Below are 18,316 nucleotides of genomic sequence, written 5' to 3' on the forward strand. Positions count from 1 at the left end.
TACCATGCCTTGTCTGGGCGTGGCTTTGTTCTGACGTGTTTTGTGTGAACTGTCTCTCAATAAAAGGCAGCAGGAGGAGGTCAGATCTGCAGGTCATTTTCGTGGTGGACACAGACGAGGCCTCCTTTGCGCAAATAATCGATCGATCGACTGTCTTATTTTTTTCATGATGAATAATTAGCGAGGCTTGTGGAAACACAGACCCAACAATAACCAGTAATTGAGATTGTCCCAAACGTCCACTGTGCATTAACGCACCACCATAATTGGCTCATAATTCCTACTTCTGATTGATTGGCTCTTTTCTAACAGGTGTATGAAAATCTCCCCAAATCTCCAGAAATATATCATAGAAATATCTGCTCTGTGTTGTTTCCTCTTTCAGACCAGAAAATCATCACAGCTGAGTCTGGACAGGACGTCACTCTGACATGTCGAGCTCCAAACAACACCATCATAGCTGTAGAGTGGAGCAGAGCTGACCTGGAGGTTCAATATGTGCTTTTGTATCGGGACGGTCACTTTAATTCACACAACCAGCATCCATCTTTTAAGAACCGGGTGGATCTGCAGGACAGACAGATGAAGGATGGAGACGTGTCTTTGATTCTGAAGGATGTGACGATTAATGACACTGGAACATACGAGTGTCGTGTAAAGACAGGAAATAATCGCAGAAAAAGAGCAAATCTGAGTGGTGACCCCATCAGCATCATCCACTTGCATGTTGATCCTCCAGGTGAGTGAGTAGAGTTGAGTGTGTGTGTGATCAGAGGTGAAGCTGCTTCCTGGTTGTTGATGTTTGTTTCTAAAGATGTTGTTGATGAGACTTTGTAGAAAGCAGCTGGTCTGAGTGATGTGATCAGAGTGCAGTAGATAATGTCTGACAGCAGTTTGAAGAGGAAATGGATTCTGTTCTGTTCTTCACTCATCACCTACCTGACAGCTGACACCTCACACCTGTTTCTCACCTGCAGCTCAGACAGGAGGAGACACAGAGGATGGAGGGAAGGAGGCTGGAGGGAAGGAGGCTGGAGGAGAGAATAGTGGATCTGTTGGACTCATCATTGGTCTTTCAATTGTTGCTGTTGTTGGTTATTTGATCTACAGAAAATATAAACAACGTAGCCAGGACTCATTTTGCCCCACCACTGAACCACAGATTGAAATGTCTGAGATATTTCTGAACTCTGAATCTCCTGCTGATAAACAAAGAGACAGAAATGACCTAAAAATAGACAGCAGTCACCAACACTCCACAAGGATCCCTGATGTCACTCTGACAGTTGAGAATGAACTACTTCATCCTCCTCCTCCTCAGCAAACAGCAGGACAGCTTCCAGAGTGACATCAGAGTGTAGTAGATAATGTCTGACAGCAGTCTGAAGAGGAAATGGATTGTGTTCTGTTCTGGTTGTTTTTTGTTTGTTCATCTTATCTGCACAAAACTAAGAGATCCACAGTTAACACCAGCCTCCACATGAAATGTTTGGACTCTCTCAGAGCTGTCTGTTACTCTAATAAAACTGCCAACAATTATTCTTAAATACTTGTTTTGTGTATTCTTACTTAAAATGGGGGGGGGGGGGGGGGGGGGATGATACATGCAAATTATGTATGTAAAAATGTAAAAAATGTAAAAAATCCAATTAACTACTTGGATGTTCTGTTAACTACAGTGAAACAAAGACAAATGCTGGTTGTACGTCCTTTTGGCCTGAAAATGTTTAAAATACCCAAAAAAGATGTGACGTTAGGACGGAGATAAACCTGGAGGTCAGGCAACAATAATTAACACACCCAATCTGACTGTTTTAAATTGTAAATGTCAAAGTGGTGTGTCAGTGTGAGTCACATTCAAATATTCCTGCTTATTTCAGTGATTTAAAGTCCTTCTAACTGTCCTGCAGCCTCTGGGCCGTTATCTTTTCTGCCCTAGACACCAAGTCTCCTGCTTACAACCTTCTTTTTATGATTCAACAATAAAGCATGTCAAGAAAACAGTGTAACACATTCACAGCAGATCAAGGATACAGAGTGATGCACATTTATCTAATAAGCTAATATGTGAATATGTTCTGTTAACTCAAAAGTATAATGAGAACTAAACTACATACACAGCACACCATCTAAACTAAAGGATAATATATATCCTACAGTTGTTAACATAATTCAACTACATTGACTATGGTCATAAAATAACATATGTTTTACTCATAATCTTCACAACACACAAATGAAGAAAATCTCAGGCTGGAGATGAATAATTTGTTAAATTACAGAACGGAATAAAACACTCATTAGGAGCTGTGAGTTTATCATCTTTAAGTGTAAAACTGACGACAAAAAAGCTGAAGTATGTTTGGCTCTTAAAGGCTGTGCAGGACCCTGTTTGAGCCTGTCAGAGAGGAGGCAGAATGGAGGAGCTCAGCATGTTTACGGTTTGAACTCTCCTGAATCCTGAAACTGTTCTTTTTTTATTAAACGTCACTGTTCATAACAAAGTGTGTTTGTGTTTCACAAGTTCCTAAAAAAGATTTTGAAGCAGTTAACGTGTTCTGTACATGTAGAGGAGCAGATATACAATGTAAGTTGTATTTAAGTCAATGCCTTTAAAAAATCAATTTCTTAGTCAGTAGCAGACTGCCTGAACAGACTGAAGCTTCCTTCTCGTTTCCTGATGTACAATATTCCTGATTTCAGAGGCTCTTGATAGGTTTTGGTTTCAGTCACATCTTTTCTCTGAGCTGCTGAGAACTGAAACTACAAGAAATTCACTTTCAGCCTCTAAATCTGACCACTTAATATTGTTGTAAACATGACCAGCATGTGTCCTCAACACAGACTTTAATAGAAGAGCTTCTGTAGAGCTGATTCACAGCCAGCCTGATTATTCATGGTGCCCTGACTGTACCAGCTGTCTGTGAAAACTGACTTCAGTCAGCTTTCAGTGATCCAGTCACAGTTTGGGACACAGGATATGTGATATTTATATTTCAAAGGGTCTCCTAAGTTTTCATTACATCCTCTTCCAATTATCCTGGTCATGGACATGGGGGGCTGGAACCTATCCCTGCTACCACAAGGTGAGAGACCTTCAACTTATCCAGTGTGAAATTATGGTGGAAAAAAAATCACTTCTACAGCAAAACAATTGGTGATTGGTGTATAAGTGTGAGTGAGTTGAGTGAGGGACATAAACCAGCAGTGGAAGTTCACTCTGTTTCAGTGTCTAAGGAGCTTGAAAAGAAAGCAGCTGGAGTTCTCTAAGTTTCTTGAAGATGTTTCACTTCTCATCCAAGAGGCTTCCTCAACTCCAAAAATCAAATGGTGAAGGTCCTAGTTATTCAAACTGTTGTAGGTCTGTCCCATAAGAGTTCATTGACCCACAATTGATCATGTGCCTCATCACATGAGACAAGGTTTGAAAAACAAACTGGGTAAATGCATTCCTTGACAGATGAACTATGTCTGAGTGACGTAAAAGCACCTTGACTGTGGGTGTTTGTGTGCGTCAGATCTGATGCAGGATTGCATATTTTCACTTTCAGGCATTCCCTACACTCCTCCTCTCAATCAGAATGAATGAGGAGAATGAATGTCGCAAGTGCACATAATTTACAAATGCTGTAACCCATTCACTTTCTTCCGCATATTAGAGATAGGCCCATGAAGCCTTGTGAAGCTTCTGAGACTTCTTTCTCATTGTACAAGTAAAATATATGAAAGTTCCAAGTATCAAAAACAGGCCCTACCAGTGACATCTGGTGGTCAGCTGCAATTATAGCAGCCACAAACTTTCAAATGATTCACGCATCCAGCTGATTCCAATTCCAACACAAAAGGAATAGTTTTAATTAGTTTTAAGCAGCTGTGTTTTCATTCTAAGAGTCAGTGCCCACAAATGAAAGTGTTACAGCATTTAGAAAGGTAAGTTTATGAAGTTTATTTTTGCCACCAGGACCAGTAATAAAATTATTTTAAAAAAGCAGGTAACTGTGTTAAAATAAATCTCATAGTTCACAGTTTTCCCAAAAATTCATTTATTTATCAAATTGCCAAAAAGTGATTTCCAGTATTTTAACTGTTGTTGGTCCATGTCAAACATATCTTTTGTGGAAGATATCAAGTCATTTGAACAATGTGTATATTTGCAGGTTTTGTCAGACTGAGAGCTGCAACACTTTCTCATCCCAGTGATGAACGGGCAGATGTCTTGATGTCAGCTGGGTTTTTGTTATGTTGCTCTCTCTCTCTCTCTCTCTCTTCCACTCCTCTCCAACTGGGTAGAACTTATTAGAGGTCCCCGCATTTGACCTACGCACCTGCAAGTAACCCGTGTTCCTGCATTTTCCTGCCACTATTTAAGGCAACAGCTCTGTGCTACTCAACACTGGATTGGTGTACTACTCTAGTCAGTGTAGCCCCAGTTACAGATCCCGGTGCTCACATAAAGAGCCAAAATGTAACAGAACCAAGTCATATATGGATATTTCACTCAGCCAAAAGTCAAATTTACACACATAGTCAAGAACCCTTTGGAAACAAAAGTGGGAAGGTGAAATTATTGCTTAAGTATAATGTTAAACTTTGTGATGACATCTCATAATAAGCTAAAATGTAACCTTTGTCTGAGTGTGTGATATTAATACTCTAAATGTGACTTTAAGTTTTGGTGATAAATTTCCTCAGGAGGAGCAGTGATGTCCAAAGTGTTCAAAATGTTAGGGAGAGCATTTAGCTGGTGACAGCTGTTGTCTGTTAGCTCTTTTTGTAAATTACACCACTTGTACTGGTATCTAGTATGCATGTTATTTGACTATAATGCTTTACAGGGGGAGAAAAACCTTTTTTACTTGTTTCATTAATTAATTCTACTTCCTAAATAAAACATTTCTGAAGACATTTGTTTTTGCGACAAGGGTTGGAGCAGCAAACCTCAGCAACCCTACTCCCCACGGGCTTGTGTTGGGGTAACAATACTGTGATGGAACAAAAAATGCAAACGACTGCACATGCTTAGAAGAAAACAGAAGATGCACGCAATGTGTGTTTTAATGACATGATTCATATAATATTTTAAATGCATGTTGGCAATTAACCAATTGCTGTTAGTTTGTCACTTTTGCGACCGTTTTGTCATATCTTCCCAAAAACACATCTGTTGTGCTTTATGAACTTTCTTTTCCAACAGGAGGAAAAGAACACATTGTAAGAAAACAAAACAACAAGAATCACCACCAAAGCTAACAGACCACCTGTTAGTCCAATAAATCCTCCATCTCTTTCATCCTTGTTCCCAACGTCCATACCTCCATTCTCCTCATCTCTAAGTACGGTGACCTCTTGTGCCCGACCTGCAGGTGAGAAACAGGTGTGAGGTGTCAGGTAGGTGATGAGTGAAGAACAGAACAGAATCCATTTCCTCTTCAAACTGCTGTCAGACATTATCTACTGCACTCTGATCACATCACTCAGACCAGCTGCTTGATCACACACACACACACACACACACACACACACACACACACACACACACACACACACACACACACACACACACACACACACACACACTCAACTCTCCTCACTCACCTGGAGGAACAACTGTCAGCTTGATTTCATGCTTGATCTCAAAGGCAGAGCTGCTACTGTCTCTTGTGTTTTGTGCGATGATACGACACTCATACGTTCCAGTGTCTTTAATTGTGGTGTTGGACAAAATGATGGACATGTTCCCATTTTTCATCTGCGGATCTCTCAGTTCCACTCGATCTCTAAAAGTTGGATGCTGGAAGGTTTTATGAAGATGACCATCTCGGTAGAAGAAGACGTATCCATCCGACAACAGATCAAGTCTTTTCCACTCTAACAGGACAAGTTTGGCTTTTTTAGGACCCTGACACTCCAGCTGGGCGTTCCTGTCTGCCTGCACATCTATCTCTTTTAAGCCTGAGCAAAAGACAGAATGAGGAAGTGGGACACACAGTCTTTGTGACGTTATAAATGCAGAAACAAGTAGAAAAACAACACCTTTTTTTCCAATCATATCATTATGACAGACAAGCTACACACAACCCTGTTAGATACACAAATACTGTTTAGAACATTTCTCTTTTTTCCTCATGAGTTTTTTGTTTTGAACGAACTAAAATCAACGTCCCCTTTTTGACTCACCTGTAGATGCCGAATTAAGAGACAAAATGAGAAGGACGGTGAGAGGATTCATCTATGACGGGTCGTGCAGACAGTGGAGTTGCTGCAACCTGACCTGAAGGAAGAAATGTATAAATTGAACAACAGCCTAGCTCACTGCTGAGAGCCTAGCTCATTCAGTTCATTCTGCTCTGTTTTATGAAACTCCCAGCATTACTGAGGAACAATAAGATGATCTAAATGTTTGGTGTGAGGACTGAGTTAAGATTATTAGGACAGAGCCAAACGTTTGGCAATAAAACAAGATATTGAATTATTCTTCTTGTGAAATGAAACTCTTAAAAACATATACGACACAAGTTCAGCTGTAAAAATACTCCTGTTCATAACTGTCAGTCATAAAGTGACAATGAGCCTCTTCAGTCAATCAAGAGGCAGAGTTAGTATTTAATAAATCTGGCCCCTAAAATTCCACCGTTCATAATGAAGGATATTTTTCACAGGCTGTTCTCGTTGCATGACCTTACAAGACCTCCGGTTTAGAGACCTTTGGTCTTGCAGTTCATCTTCTGCACATTGCATTTTCAAAACATAAGGCAGCACATTTATAGGGATAGACTAGAGTAAGATAGTTCCAAACCTCAACGCACAACTCTTCTCTTTTCCTGAGTCCTTAGCAATTCTCGTATGCACTTTTCCTTGACCTCTATGGTGCTTGTATTGAGATCAATAAAAAGAGGTTAGGAACAGTGTTGGACAAGTTACTTTGAAAAGGTAATTAATTATAGGTACTAGTTACTTCTACAAAAAAGTAACTGAGTTAGTGAGTTACAAGATACTAAAAGTAATTAATTACTTGAAAAGTAACTATTGCGTTACTTAAAAAAAAAATCTTTAACCCTCTGGGGCCCAGGGTATAATTGGCCATTTTTAACTACTTTTGATTTGACCTCTACATTTCACCTTTAAAAACTATTTACTTGCCTTGCTTGGTCTCATTCTTTTCAGCACAACCTCACGTGTCTGAATTTACGGTTATGTTTTTATTTTGACATACTGTATTAACACATTTGATCTAAAATCGGACAAAAAACATAAAATCCGAGTAGAAAACGTTATATTTTTACTGTTTATCATGACTCTGGTTTTACGTGGCCCATCAACACAATTTAAAACTTGGTATATATCACCTTGTTGCTTTGTCATTTTAAAGTGGTCATAGGATTGGCTTACCACGACTCATTTATTCTTCCTCAGTCAAACAGCAGCAATCATGCTGTTAATAACAACGCTACTTGTAACGCCATTATTCCCATCACTGGTTAGGAATAGGAGATAGGGGCATTTTTGGAACGCACGCTGAGAAATAAAAGATAAAAGTAATGTATTATAGCAACAACGTGTTTCTGTACTATATTTAAACTGCTATAAATGACATAAAATCTATAATATTAAGTGAGGAAGAACATTCTTGTCACACCACAGAAAAACGTCCAACTACAAAAAATGTATTTAATTGAAGTAAAGCGTCTCAGTGATATTAATTTATTATTATTATTATTATTATTATTATTATTATTATTATTATTATTATTATTATTTCTTTTTCAGTGAGATGTGGCTAAGATGGCAGCAGAAATTTTAAATATACCATAACTGTTCTGGATGATTTGGATTACAGGCTAATAAAGAACGCAGATTAAGATAAAGCAGTCATAAGAACACTTTAACGTCCTTTTAAAAATATATATACAAAATAATATAAATATATATATAAATATATATATATAAACCCTTTCTACAGCTCATATACCAATATAAACATTTAAATTAAGCGCCTCCTAAAATCACCTCATTTCAGAATGAATGGATGTAGTGAGCATCTATGTTATGAGCCACGATCTAAAAAAGTGACCCGAGCATCGACACGGGGTGTCATAGTATGCTGCCGTCACTCTGCACGCAGCAGATGAGGAGGACAGGACATTTAGCCTACCTTGTGCAGTTCTATTAGTTTAAATCGCCTTCATTGTGATGAAATTCGCTGACATCTAAGTCTGTCTGACTTCTTCTTCGGTCAGAAAACAAGTCAGTGAGTAATCACAGAAAAACCTGCCTGTTATACCGGCTGTAGCCCCGCCCCTATCACTACAATCATGGAACGATCCGGAAACTGACGTCACAATTTTGAGATAATACTGTGTGTTTTGTTTCAATTGGCAGCAAACTATAAAATAGGGCACTACACTGTGCTTGCTGACCTCATATCAAATTCTGACCTTCTTATTGTGGTTGTCCAAATTCATAGGCTGCATCCTCCTGAGGACCCGGCCCACATAGGCCGCAAAGGCCGAGTCCTCAGGTGGATGCAGCTTATGAATTTGAACACTCCCTTAATTCAGTTTTTGTGTTAATTTTTTACTTCCAGAGCATTAAAACCCAAAGATACAGCTGAAAACTAAAGCTGCCCTTCAAACTTCATTTGATTAAATCCAACAAAACTTCTCTAATGAGAAATTGAAATGAGCCGTGAATCACAAGTCTGTGGACTAGCAGTGCTGGCACTTTTTTCTGTCTTTACTGTCTTTAAATAGCCTCATCATTTTAAATATATCAGCTGTTGTCCTGTCTTACTGAATAGTGTCCTGTTTTTTTTTGTTCTATATATATATATATATATATATATACATATAAATGAAGATAGCACATACGGTGCTATCTTCACTTTTAAAACTAGTTTGTGATTAGTCATTTGGAGCCACTGTCACCCCTTTAACATGAACGTGCAGGGGAAAGCCTGGAAGTGTATCCTGACTGCTGAGGTGAATCAAGATTAGGCATGTGGAACTTACTTCATAGTGCAGCCCTGTGGTCAGAGTTTTGCATTCTCTACAACACTGGCAGTAAAGAATAGGGTTTGCAGTTTTAATGTTCTTTTACATTCACTGCTGCTGTCTTGGGTTGTTAAGTCAGGGTGAGTGAGAAGGTTCCTTGAAAATTCATAAAACTACAGAAAGGGACCCAAATATCAAAATCGGGAACTCCCAAGAGGAGGTGTGTGGGTGTTGCTGTGGTTTTATAGTCGCTTTATGTAAAACTGAAGAAGAACAGTGCACGTGGTTTTGTTCCTGATGGTGCTTTGTTGGAGTGAAGGACACATTTTTTGTTTGCTTGCTTTATAAAGCATGAGGGTTCAGGATTGTTGCACTGAGGTACTGAGGGTTATACAGTATAGTTATGTTTTGTTATGAATCACTACATATAAGTTAGACGTTATTTTGGATTTGGAGAGATCAAAAAGTGTCAGAATCTGAATCGACGTGTACACAGAAGGTCACAGAAATCTTGAAAAAATAAATAAATAGGAAGCTTATACTTCATATATAAACAGTCATTGTATATATAAGAGGTATACTCTCTACTTGTTTTGTAGACACAGAAACAGGAAGGAAGCAGTATGGGGACATATTTGGACAAAACTATTCAGCCACAACAAAATAGGCCACATGCCTTCACTTCAAGCAAGTTTGAGAGGCTGACTCATCCAAAACCTACCGAGCTGCATTCCCCTCATTTATTCATGTTTATTTGATGTTTGTGAGAGCTGCACAATACACACTCTGTATTATATTCTTTCACTCAGATAACTTTCAGCGTGGATAAGACACAAAGAGCAGTTCAAAATATGTCTGTTTGTAAGAGCAGCCCCACAGTGTTGACCCCTGTTGTCCCAGTTGTTTCATTTGTTGTAACTGTTTCAGCTTTTTGCAGATTTAAACAAAGAACAAAAATAATACCTGCAGCAAAAGTATTGTTTAAGTTGTTTAAGACATCTGTTTAATTCTTGTATCTGTTCTTCATCATGTACTGGTAATTATGTACTGTACTGTGTGTACTGTACAGTACGATTATGTATATACTGTATTATGTGGTCATTAAACATTGCTTTAATTACATATTGGAGATAAGAGTGAAGGCTCAGGAATCAGGTGGGGAAAAGTCCAATTTAAATGATTTACAATAGGTAATACTCTTCAGGTGTGTTAGCCTCCTGGAGAGAATGTGCTCGAGGTAGCAGCTAAAACAAAAGGCTGCTCAGTTAAGAAGCATAAACCACTGTGAATTCGTTTATCTTGCTTTGATGTTAACCAAACAATAACAAGATAACACTCAAAAAGGGAGCGGTTGCCAGTGGTGGCCAAGGATCTCTTCTTGTATCTCTGAATTTCTGACTAGTTTAGATTTTTATTAGAGGCCTTGTCACTGCTGCTATCACAGGGTAGTACTTACAGCCTATTCAGGCCACACAGGAAATCCAGCTCTTCCAGGATGGCATAAACATGTGCAATGTTACAAGAGTTCCTGTGTCTCCCAGCACATTCTCAAGAGTGGACCAATGTCTGACCCTCTGTGTGAGGAGGAAGATGAGGAGTACTGCCAGAGTGCTACAAAATGACCCCCAGCAGGTAACTTGTTTCTGAAATACACTAAATGTAGGTGGAATGACCAGCACCATGCAGCTTGATTAGCATGAGGTGTCCTGTTGTCTTCACAGATTAGAGCTGGTTCACTCTGAGCACAGGGCCCTGTGCTTCGTACGTCGCTCACTACATCCAAGATCAAATGAAACATCCAAGACCAAATCATCGCGCTAACCGTGAGCTCGCTATTCCGGTTCCCCGAACACACCTGTTGTTGACGATTAGTACAGCTGGATGAAGTAATGTGCGATCACTGGGTGCCGTAAAAGGGGATACGCATCGATAGTAGAAACATTGATCGGCAACCCTCTGATTGGTCGGCGAAAATGTCGAAGGGGCGCGCTCGGTGTTTTTCGGCAGCAGAGCAAGAACTCTTGAGTGAGGGATTTCAGGAGTTTCAGAGTTTAATTAAAACGCAAGGGAACACTGCAAAGGCTGCAAAAGCAAGGAGAGAGGGCTGGCAGAAAGTTGCTGACAAATCAAACTCGTAGGTAATTCAATAATAACAATAATAATGGAGTGGATTTATATAGCGCTTTTCAAGGCACCCAAAGCGCTTTACAATGCCACTATTCATTCACTCTCACATTCACACACTGGTGGAGGCAGCTACGGTTGTAGCCACAGCTGCCCTGGGGCAGACTGACAGAAGCCAGGCTGCCATATTGCGCCATCGGCCCCTCTGGCCAACACCAGTAGGCGGTAGGGTAGATTTATCATATCACACCATATTATCCAATATTATATTACATTATATTATATTATAATATGTTATATTATATCCCCTTTCACATTAGAGCCACAACAGGACCCACTAGAACATGGGAACAAGTAAAAGTGGAATATAAGAATATTCTACAGAATGGTAATGTTTATCACTTATATTGCTTGTCGTCTCTTGGAAAGAGACCCTGGAATACTCTGTTTGTTTGTTCATAACAGCAACCAAGAAAAGGGCAGAGCAAAAAAAAAGACAGGTGGTGGTCCTGCACCCCCTCGTCAACGAGTTGGTTAAGTGAATAATACCCTCACGGGAAAATTGATATCTCTCAATGAGCACACTGTCACGCTGAGCTAAAGGATCCTGTCTATTCCGCAATATACGCTGGATTCAGAAAACTCTCCTTATCAATCTTGCACCTTCCGCAATGGGTGGCTCGCGTATACGGACAGGACATGGCTGCGACAGGCTTCCCAAATCCACCTTCGCTTTTATAGCCATGGTCTCTCATCTTGATTACACGAAGTAATTTACAATTACTACTCTGAAATATGAATTGCATCTGTAATAATCACATACATGTAATAGAATGTTAATAGTAAATTTCCCTTTTATAGGAAATGACCTGTATGTATCTGTGTGACATCAATACAAGGATCAAGTGCTGCATTATCTTTAGTTACATTGATGTTATTTATTTATGGTGAAACAGTGGTGGAATATCGCTGTTGCTTTCGTATAAATGAAGCGGACATACCTGCGTGGCCGCGATCTAATCCTGTTTACATAAAGTAAACCTGCTCCAGAGCAGGTTTACGCTTACGGCTCTGTTGCTATGACAGCAAGTCTCGGATGAGCTTCGGGGAACCGAACGATCCAGGATCACGCGAAATCGTCAACAATCAAATCCAGCTAACTTACTTAGCGAGGTACGAAGAACGGACCCCTGCAGTGAAAAATCCTGAATGTTACATTTAGGAAGCTGCATGTATAGATATGCATATCAAGTTTATGTTTTTTCCTTTGAGGGATTTTAATTCTCTAAAATGTTATCCCTGTTACATTTTAACCTTTGTTCCCTTAGGACACAGTAGTGTTTAGTAGTTGTACTATTAAAGTTATAGGAATGTCTTTTCTTTCTTTTTTTAACCAAACTGGTATTCTATCAAAAATCAAATATGGATATGTAAATCATTTCTTTTATTTGAACTTTTTTAGCTTTTCCAAAATTAACTTATTTTTTATGTATTCATTGCATGTTTCACCTCAGTTAAATTTCAATCCTTCATTCATATTTAAACTTTTGCTGTGGTAAAATCTTCTCTTAAATCCTTTTCTCCCAAAACTGCAAATATTTTCACAGCAGTTGCTCTTAAAACTTCCAAAATGAACTAAATCTGTCCACCGGCTTTGAAACAACACCTGCTGTGACTTTATGTCCAGAAAAAAGAAACTCAAGCTGAACTGGTTTTGGGCTGTATTTCCATGTAATACCTTTTTTTTTTTCCAGAAGATGGAGCAGTGATGCTGTGTAACCTTTATTTAATTAGGCAAAGAACACAATATTCACAGTGGCAGCAAAGAACTGTTAAAAGTTAAAAACAGCAGCACACATCAGAACCATTTTAAAGATCACAGGTGACTACTTTTAGTTAATTCAAATCCTATTAAACTTCTATTTTTGGCTCCTCCTTTCACTTTAGTGTATTTACTGTATCCTTGAAGTCCACGTTGTTTTTTTAATGAATTCATTTTGATCCACATGTTCTGCAGCTGTTTGCCTTTTGATTTGAAGTTTGCATTATGAAATCCTGATACTGTTAAAGCATCAGTTATAATTGATGAACTCTGTGTAAAGTTTATTAAACAGTTTGGTGTGAAAAATAAAGAAATGGTCTCACAGCAAGTAGTTTGAGCCATGATTCAAACTAATTTAAATGTTTTTAGTGGTACATGTGGAGGTTTATCAGAGGAGGAGACTTGGCTGCTCTCGGCACGGTTCCTGCAGCTCATTAAAAACTCTGAAATGATCTTCAAGGAAAAGATGATTAATTTTTCTTAAAAACAAGATGTGGGCATGAAGTTTGAACATGAGTGTGTTTAAGATGCATTGTGATTAGCATCTCACACATTCCAATAAAGCAGATGTTCCTGCATTGCAACAGTAGTTTGCAGATGTGTTCATCCCTCGACCATCTGCAAGACTCTCATGCAGCACCAATTTGAAACGCAGCCTGGAAAGTGCGTTCATGGCCCTACAGGTTGCCTAAGCACAAGAGACAAATTGTGCAAAAGGAATTGGCTGAAATGGTGAAAATGCTGTTATCATAGGATGAAATGAGGATTTGTTCCTCAGTGTTTGGTCTCCTATGCTTACCTTTTCTCCAGATGATTTGTCGCAGTTGAGAGGGGCCGGTTGTCTTTAAGGTGCTTCCAGGTAATTAAGAAGTGAGTGCAGGGTTCGTACCATTCATCACACTTCTGTTAGGTTTGTTTGAAGACTCGGGCATTTTTCAGCACCTGCTGTAGCGATAGCTGCGTCCTCACACTGCATATGCTGTTTGCCACCTGGATGATGTTGTCATTCATAGTGATACCACGGTGGAGCATGTGCAGTGGGTGGTCACAGTCCCTGAAGTGTGTGGTTGGATGGAGGGACGTACAGTATTTGGGTACAATTTGGGAGCTGGGTATGTGCATCCACACATGGATAAAACAGCAGCCATCGCATCCTGCCTGTGTCCCAACGCAAAAAAGAACATCCTGATAATGTAATAACGGTGAAGGCGGTCGCACTTTTTCTCCTCTCCTTCTTCCCCTTATCTTCCCTGCTTAGCCTCTTGTGTCCTTGTCTTGTCTCGTGTGCATTACTTTTCCCTCGAACAGTCTCTCACTGTCGTTCTCTAAAACCTAATAGAATTATGAATTTGATAACTGGTCTCTGAATGATATTGACACCCTCTTCTCAACGAGAAGTCTGGGCTCGGGAGAGCCCGAGTGCCCTGGAGGGACTTTCCCTGCCAGATACACGATGGATGGGTGGCAGACCTGGAGGATCTTGTGCCTGGCGGGACTGTCTATCGAGGACGCTGAAGATATCTACCTATTCGGAACCATGATAACAGGGTTCTTGCTGATCGGAGCTGGCTTGGCCCTTACTTATCGGAGAAATAAGAGAGCGGAACCAGCTGTTCAAACCCCTAAGCTGACCGCTGGAATTGAGGCGATCGGACGAGGCACGGCCTCTCACACCGAACGTCGCATGGTTAACACCTTGGAGACGCTTACAGCTGCCGTGAAGACTCAAACTAACACCATTGAGCGTATGATGGGATACATCAGAGAGGGGCCTGCTCGCAATGACACCTTTGAGCGAAAGTTGGATCACATCGCAGAACGGATCACTGCAGCTGTGGGGTCTCAGAATCAAAAGAATGACAACACCACGGAACGGAAGTTTGATACCATCATGGAGAGGCTCGCGGCTCTCCAACGGGAGATCGAGGGACCAGTGTCATAGTGCTAAATTCGCTGCTCGCATAAAGGAGAAATCGACAATATTCAACATATGGACACCACGGCGCCAGCTGCTCAGGCCCGAGGCTGGAGCCCACCAAAACAACTCCCTGATAACGACTGTGTGATGACTATTCTTCCCATCCCATGAAGGCCACCTGGGTTGGCTGGCAGACTGTTTACTTAGCCTGATAGAGCGAAGGACACTGTCTCAGCTGGACTCTGGACATGCACACACATACACTTACACTGATAAGCACGCACTCATCCCCCTCCCTTTCCAAACGCCTTCGATGCTTGTTTCCTGCGGGGGAAGACGGCGGGTCTGCGTGCCGCGCTGAAATGGTAGCGCTGTGTAGGATGACTGCTGTGTTCCTTCGGATTACCCCCCACCCCCCTATCCATCCCCTGTGGCTTGTCATGTGCTCTAATGTTGCGATGTGGACATTAATGTGCTCTCTGTGCAGAGGAGGTTTTTTTTTTGTTTCCTGTTCTCATGCTGTCCTCCCATAGGTGCCCAGCGTGAGAAGAGGTCTCTTTTTTTCCTCTTGTACTTTTCCCATTGTTGTGTAATTTTTCAGTGTTATTCTCTGCAACGCTGCCGATCTCCGACTGTATTCCTATGTGATGTGTTTGTTGTGTGTCTAAGTCGGGGGGGGGGGGGGGGTCCTATTCCTCTGCGGGGCAACCTGCATATGGCCAATAAAGCATTCATTCAATTCAATTCAATTCAATTCAATAATGAATTACAATATTCCCGACAAGAAGAAATAAATGCATGAACGAGTTTTTCAGCATCACTCTGGGACAGGATATTTCTGATTTTCAAGATATTGCAGCAATGAAAGAAAGCAGTCATAAATATTTGCTTAATATTTCCATTAAAGGAGAAATCCTGGTCAAAATGACTCTAAGATTCCATATAGTGTTACTGGAGGCCAAGGTATTGCATCCAGAAAAGGATAAAATCCGTAGCTGTTGATAAAATTGGCACAGAGCTTCCCCCATGCATTACCAAAGATTCACATCAAACTCATTCTTGATTGCTTTAATGAACATTTTTTTATTGTCACAGTTTGATACTGATGATTTCTTGTGAACACTCCTTTAATTTAAACCCAGTGACAGTATCAAGTTATTATGTTTGTTTTCATGTAAGTATCTACACTTATATTATCTATCTATACTTCGTCTGCATCCCTCGAGGCCCCATTTGAAGGCTGATTATGTCCCAACATAGGCCAGAATTCATAGCGCAGTGGTGGCTGTGGCTTTTTTTTTCAACAAAGAAAAAACCCCAGCAGATGGCTGAAGCGTGGTGGCCAAAGAATAAACTTTTAAAAGCAAGTATAAAATTTTAGATCACTTATATATCTGCAAAGAACGTTATAACATTACTGTTGGCTACATGTCCACAAAGTTATGTATAGGGGTGGGTTTTTAATTATCGATTTATCGATTAAAATCAGTTCTAGCTTGGATAATGTGATATCGATTCATTAAAATCCTGAATTGATTTTTTAATACAAATTTATTTTGACCAAAATGCCAGAATTTCAGGTTAAACCTCAGAAAATTTCAACAAATAACAACAGCCAAACAGCTGAAATAGTAAATGAGAGCAGGAACACGATTCTGCACAAAGACGTAAACACAAAGCGTGGATCCACCGACGGATCAGAATCAGCGAGATGTCGCCTTTCTCTCACGACAGCACGGACACGGTCGGGGCTGAAAGCCGACAGCTCGCTGATCCGTGCTTTGAGTTCACGCCCTTTTTCCACTAGATTCTGAAGCTGCAGGTTTTGTCTCTCTCCAAACAATATTGACTAAACCAGCAGCTAAAGAAGATCCAACCCTTCACATAAACATCGTCATGAACTTTTGCTGTTTTACTTCCACAACAATAAAATCACACTTCATGCACAGCTCTCTCCCTCTCTCTCTCTTTCTGTCTATGTGTACTTCAAGAACAGTTTCCCGTCAAAAAAATCTGTTTTCTGTATTATTCGCTTGTTTATTACGCACAAGTCTACTGTTGTTTACAGTGCTGTCGGCCGCTGTTTTTTCCCTTTTACCTAATTCTGAAAAGAAAGTCTCATTTCTGCTGTTCAATAGGCTACTGAACAAATTCAAACTTTTTAAAATTATGCGAAATTTCAAAACACTTAGCTGTGTCTCTAATAAAACCTCTGTAACTTTGCTCTGCTTCACTTCAGCAGCATCAGCTAAGGTTCATATGTTGATTAATGGTTTTCTTTCGTTTTCGATGTACTGCTGAATATTTTTATAAAATCCCAGGCCAGGAAAATCAACTTCGTGTTTTTCTGTGTTTTATCCTCAGCTACTTCGACACAAAGGCATCTGCTGTGATGCTCACACCTTTGATAGAGTCTAGCAAGTGTCGGCTTTTTTTATAGATATAAAAATATGGAAATGTATTGATGCAGGACCTGAATGATGATATATGGAATGTGGAATATCTGTCCATGCAGACAATATTGATTTGTAACTTAAAATTTGTTATTTTAACTAATAATCTTGTCAGCATAAAGTTCTTTATTTGGAGCACAGATCTACAAGAAAGATAAGTTACTGAAACGTGCTTGTGCTTAAATTCCATATCACTCTTTGGCAATATTGTGAGTAATGTTAAACTTAAAGATCATCTCTGCCTCCTGATCTGTTTCCTGCTGCCTGCCACTGAAGGCAGTGGGGAGAGGTAACAATTAGGCAGTGCATTTACCGTGGCATATAATGTCATCTTTTCTCATTACACTCCACTTTGACCAGCAGGTTTGTGACAGTTGGCTTAACATACCGAGCCAAGGAATCTAAATATACATTTGGCATCTCAGTGGGGCTACCAAAAGTCATCACCTCAGTCTTTTTATCATTGAATTTTAAAAAGTTAAGAGACATCCAAGCCTTAATGTCATCAAGACACTGAAGTAATGGTTGTATGGAATATGTGCCTTTATGATGTAGAGGGACATATATCTGACAGTCATCAGCATAGAAGTGAAATGCAATGCTGTGTTTTCTCAGTATAGATCCAAGAGAGAGCAGATACAAAGAAAAGAGAAGGGGGCCTAGAACTGAGCTCTGTGGGACACCACAAAAGAGAGGAGCGGAGGACGGCACATGGTCACAGAGACTGACACAAAATGTTTGCCCCGCCAAGTAGGACCTGAACCACTCAAGTGCCCACCCAGTGCTCCAAATGACAGAGTAAAATGCATGATCCACAGTATCAAATGCAACTGTCAAATCTAAAAGTACAAGAACAACACAGTCCCCAGCATCAGTGGCTAAAAATATGTCATTAAAAACTTGTAAAATGGCTGATTCAGTGCTATGAAAGGGTTTAAAACCAAATTGGAAAACGTGTAAAACATTTTGCTTTTTCAGGAAGGTCATTCATTGACTGTCAACTCTCTTT

The 18,316-nt window shown here is 40.0% G+C and overlaps 2 protein-coding genes across 5 annotated transcripts in view; one reads left to right on the plus strand and one right to left on the minus strand.

The window, feature by feature from the left end:
- Positions 1-396: 396 nt before the first annotated feature.
- The window catches only part of LOC113018487 (V-set and immunoglobulin domain-containing protein 8-like), a gene marked incomplete at its 5' end in the record, with an annotated part of 74,850 nt that continues 56,930 nt past the window's right edge, over positions 397-18,316 (plus strand). The window contains one exon of the mRNA XM_026161557.1: positions 397-739. Within this exon, the coding sequence (XP_026017342.1) occupies positions 397-739 (343 nt within the window). The remainder of the gene's footprint in view (positions 740-18,316) is intronic.
- On the minus strand, positions 4,929-8,229 carry LOC113018479 (uncharacterized). Of its 4 annotated transcripts, none has more exons than XM_026161548.1 (4): positions 8,153-8,229; positions 6,178-6,271; positions 5,596-5,952; positions 4,929-5,357 (listed from the first exon to the last, which is right to left on the minus strand). In XM_026161548.1, exons 2-4 carry the CDS (start codon positions 6,227-6,229, stop codon positions 5,140-5,142), a joined length of 627 nt encoding a protein of 208 aa, XP_026017333.1. In that variant the 5' UTR covers positions 6,230-6,271; positions 8,153-8,229; the 3' UTR covers positions 4,929-5,139. The 4 variants fall into 4 exon arrangements, with proteins under 4 accessions (XP_026017333.1, XP_026017334.1, XP_026017331.1 ...); XM_026161549.1 differs by lacking the exon at positions 8,153-8,229 and adding an exon at positions 6,797-6,922; XM_026161546.1 differs by having other exon boundaries at positions 5,596-6,271.

The sequence above is a fragment of the Astatotilapia calliptera genome, unplaced genomic scaffold (genome assembly GCF_900246225.1).
Source record: "Astatotilapia calliptera unplaced genomic scaffold, fAstCal1.2 U_scaffold_9, whole genome shotgun sequence".
Classification (NCBI taxonomy): domain Eukaryota; kingdom Metazoa; phylum Chordata; class Actinopteri; order Cichliformes; family Cichlidae; genus Astatotilapia; species Astatotilapia calliptera.